A 4,071-nucleotide genomic window follows, 5' to 3' on the forward strand; every position below is an offset into this window, starting at 1 on the left:
TGCCACGTTTGGCAGGACACTGGGTTGCCACATTTTTCTTTACATTTAATTGGTGCGTTCATAAGAGCATCACCGGTCTAGATTAGTCCATGATTTCAGATTTATCAGTAATGTCTTTTAGTTTGTTATTGTTCATGGTCATATCGTTGATCTGCTCGTTTCTCATGTTTTCATTCCTTCATGGACTCTTTTTTTCTGTGTAATTTACACCAGATTTATCTAGTTTTAAAGTGTTTGGTTTATTCTTTAGTGTGTCTAGAAACTGCACATGATGATTTCCAGCACATCTGCTTTGCTCAATAAAGAGCTCAAATGGAGTTGATCCAGCAGGTCTATGGCAGTGAAGCGATCTGTACTGTATAAAGCACTAGAAGAATAAAGCTGATTCACACGGGGATCAGGGATCTTTCTCCTGCTGTTCTTCACAGCGAGCTGAACGTCTCTTTAATGGCCTGAGGTGTTAGACCAGTGACCTTCAGCTTCTTCTGTCTGTAATCTGTTAGTCTCTTAAGGACTGTTCCTCAGGTGCATGTGCAAACATTTCATCAACAACTAACCCTTTCCAATAAGGATCTGTAAAGCGTATTTGGATTTTATATCATTCATTTAAATACAGAATCTGGAAAAAGGGACACTTCTTTATTTGCCTATAATTTAGGCCATTTACTGTCGTTCCAGACCAGCATGAAGAATGAAGATTTATATTCAGCCTCATTTCTGTCTTCATCTGTGTTTAGCACACTAATTAATGCTTTATTTTGGATTACAGATTAAATATTATACTTTGTTTTATTCATGCATTATTATATATTGTGTCATTTTCTTGAATTGATTTCAAATAAGCCCTGATGGTTCAGAAACACTGCCGAGATGCTGAAGAAACCTCTCTTATGATCAGCTGAGAAAGGCTGTGCTGCTTAATGAAGTGTGGAGACTGCCATACAGCTTCAGCTTTCAGGATTCACTGATTAACTACTATCTTTAGAAACATTAGAAATGCTGAAAAACATCCATTTCTCTTCAGTTTGTTTTAAATAGTCTGAGGACAAACTTTTCTTCATGTAGATTGTTAGCTGGACAAAAACTCATGAGCAAATGGGTAAGAGACTGGAAATGTTTTTTGTCAGAGGTTTCCCCCATAATGAGCCCAACATAGAGACTCAAACTGGTTTAAATAAAACACACACACACACACACACACACACACACACACACACATACACACAGCCCAAAAGAGCCTGGAGCTGACAGGAGGAAACATTATATTACCATACCGCAGAGAGGAACATGACAGAGATAGAGAGCGGTCTGAGTGTCAGACACACACTGATTCACCACAAGAGCTTTTAAAGCTTCTGTCCTCCATTACAGCTGTGACCAATGAGGCTTCCAGCATTCTGATTGGAGGAGGAGGACGAGTGGGAGGAGCCTAGAGTAATAATCTCGCTCTCTCTCTCGAAATGGGGAAGTTTCGTAAGCTATGTTCAGACTGCTACGAAACATAAGATTTGATCCAGATGTGTTTTTAAAAGTGAAAAACACATGAAATCTAATGTTTTCAACTGTTGAAGTGTGTTTGAAAGAGCAGCGCTTCAGATCCATGGGTATAAAATAAAGTCATTACTGCTGTGCTGTTTGAAAACGTCTGGTGTTGAAGCTTCATTTCTCGTTAGTTCAAATAAATACCTTGGGTTGTAATTTGTAACAAAATGATTTACGCACTAAATCCAGCATAAACTCCGGCACAATTTGCATATTTCGACGCTCTCGGTCGCTTTCAACGCTTTCTCCGGTCCGCTGTCAATCCCAAAATGCACTGCGCGAGCGTGAAGCTCGACTTCCATAGGAATGAATTGAAAACGCTCGCTCCGCTCGCACCGTGCCAGTGGACACGCACCGTAAGGGCTTGTCCCAATACCTCCCCTTACCCTAGATTTCTGCCCTAACCCTTGTTTTTGCGCGTTCTCGTGTAGGGGTAGGGCAGGGGTCTCAAACTCAACTTACCCGGGGGCCGCTGGAGGTAGAGTCTGGGTCAGGCTGGGCCGCATCAAGTTTTCCACAAAAAAAAAAAAGGAGCACAGCTGATCCAATCTTCTCAATCTTTATTATTAACTGTTCTTCAACATGAATGTTTCTTTTGAACATAAACTGTTCCTCTGAATTTGAACATTCCTTTCTGAACATGAACAGTTCTTCATGAGCTGTCCTTCTAAACATGAACGGTTCTTCATGAGCTGTCCTTCTGAACATGAACAGTTCTTCATGAGCTGTCCTTCTGAACATGAACGGTTCTTCATGAGCTGTCCTTCTGAACATGAACGGTTCTTCATGAGCTGTCCTTCTGAACATGAACGGTTCTTCATGAGCTGTCCTTCTGAACATGAACGGTTCTTCATGAGCTGTCCTTCTGAACATGAACGGTTCTTCATGAGCTGTCCTTCTGAACATGAACGGTTCTTCATGAGCTGTCTTCTAAACATGAACGGTTCTTCATGAGCTGTCCTTCTGAACATGAACGGTTCTTCATGAGCTGTCCTTCTGAACATGAACGGTTCTTCATGAGCTGTCCTTCTGAACATGAACGGTTCTTCATGAGCTGTCCTTCTGAACATGAACGGTTCTTCAGAACATAGGCTTCTCTTGCCTACTCCTTGCTGCCAGAGACCTGGCAGCGCTTCCTCTCACACAGCTGAGACACATTTGGCTTGAGGGAGGAAATAGTTGAAACCCTCAGTGTGGCTTGAAGATGCTCATCAGTAAGTCTGGACCTGTACTTTGACTTATTGAAGTTCATGGTGGAGAAGAGCTTTTCACATAGATATGTGCTCCCAAAAAGACACATGGTCCGCTTGAACATCCTGGAGAGCTCAGGGAAGGTGGGTGGCAATTCTCTCAAAAAATGTCCAAGCTTGTCAGCATTTCCATTCACCTCCCTGAACTTGGCTTTGAGTTCAGAATTGCACTGCAGGTCAATGAGCTCCATTTGAAGTACAGGAGTAGCATCTTGCACTTCAAAGGAAAAGGGGTCAGCAAAAATTTGAAAAGTGGCTCTGTGCGTCTTGAAGTCTGCAAACCTGCGATCAAATTCCTCCTGTAGCTTCATAATGGCATCAGCATACTTCTCACCAATGAATGGTGTGCCCAAATCCATGAGTGCCTTGCATGCTGGAAAATGGCAGAGGTTTGTCTGAGAGAGCTGGGCTTTCCATAACACAAGTTTTGTGGAGAATGCCCTCACATTGTCATAGGCAGCACTCACAAGCTGCCCCTGGCCTTGTAACTTTTTGTTCAGTACATTCAGCTCCTGTGTGATGTCAACAAGAAAAGCTAAGTCCATGAGCCATTTGGGATCACTTAACACAGGAACAGCCATCCCATCCTTCTCCATGAAGGCTTTCACTTCTGCTCTCAACTCAAAAAACCTCTTCAAGACGTTTCCCCTACTGAGCCAACGTACCTCTGTGAAGTAGAGCACATCCTCATATTCTGACTCTATTTCGTCCAAAAAGGCACGGAACTGCCGGTGCTTTAAGCCCCTGGATCTGATATGGTTGATGCATTTCACAACAACAGACATCACATTGTCAAACCTCAGGCATTTGCTGCAAAGGGCCTGCTGATGGATAATGCAGTGCAGAGCAATGGCCTCCTCCACATTCTCCTCTTCTAATTTTCTTTGAACAAGTGCCACCAGTCCATTTCTCCTTCCTGTCATTGATGGCGCTCCGTCGGTCGTTATTCCAGCAAAACTCTTCCATGGTAAACCTGCATCCTCAATAGCACCACACAGCTGACGGAATATCTCCTGAGCGGTGGTCTGACCATGCATTGGAATCACAGCGAGTAACTCCTCGATCACTTCAAAATTGTCGTCAACACCACGGACATATACTGCGAGCTGCGCGGTGTCAGTGTTATCTGTGCTCTCATCAAGAGCGACTGAGTATGCACAAAAACGTTTGGCTTTCTCACGCAGTTGATCATATATGTTTTCTGACAGGTCAGAAATGCGCTCTGCCACTGTGTTAGCTGAAAGGCTGATATTGCTAAACTGACCCTTCTTTTCTGGAC

At 43.2% G+C, this 4,071-nt stretch overlaps 1 protein-coding gene across 1 annotated transcript in view; it reads right to left on the reverse strand.

Annotated features, from left to right (window-relative positions):
- Nucleotides 1-2,644: 2,644 nt before the first annotated feature.
- Nucleotides 2,645-4,071, reverse strand: part of LOC311282771 (general transcription factor II-I repeat domain-containing protein 2-like) — a gene marked incomplete at both ends in the record, with an annotated part of 1,506 nt that continues 79 nt past the window's right edge. The window contains one exon of the mRNA XM_084396779.1: nucleotides 2,645-4,071. This exon is cut by the window's right edge and continues 79 nt beyond it. Within this exon, the coding sequence (XP_084252905.1) occupies nucleotides 2,645-4,071 (1,427 nt within the window).

The sequence above is a fragment of the Rutilus rutilus genome (genome assembly GCF_951802725.1).
Source record: "Rutilus rutilus genome assembly, chromosome: 23".
Taxonomy (NCBI): domain Eukaryota; kingdom Metazoa; phylum Chordata; class Actinopteri; order Cypriniformes; family Leuciscidae; genus Rutilus; species Rutilus rutilus.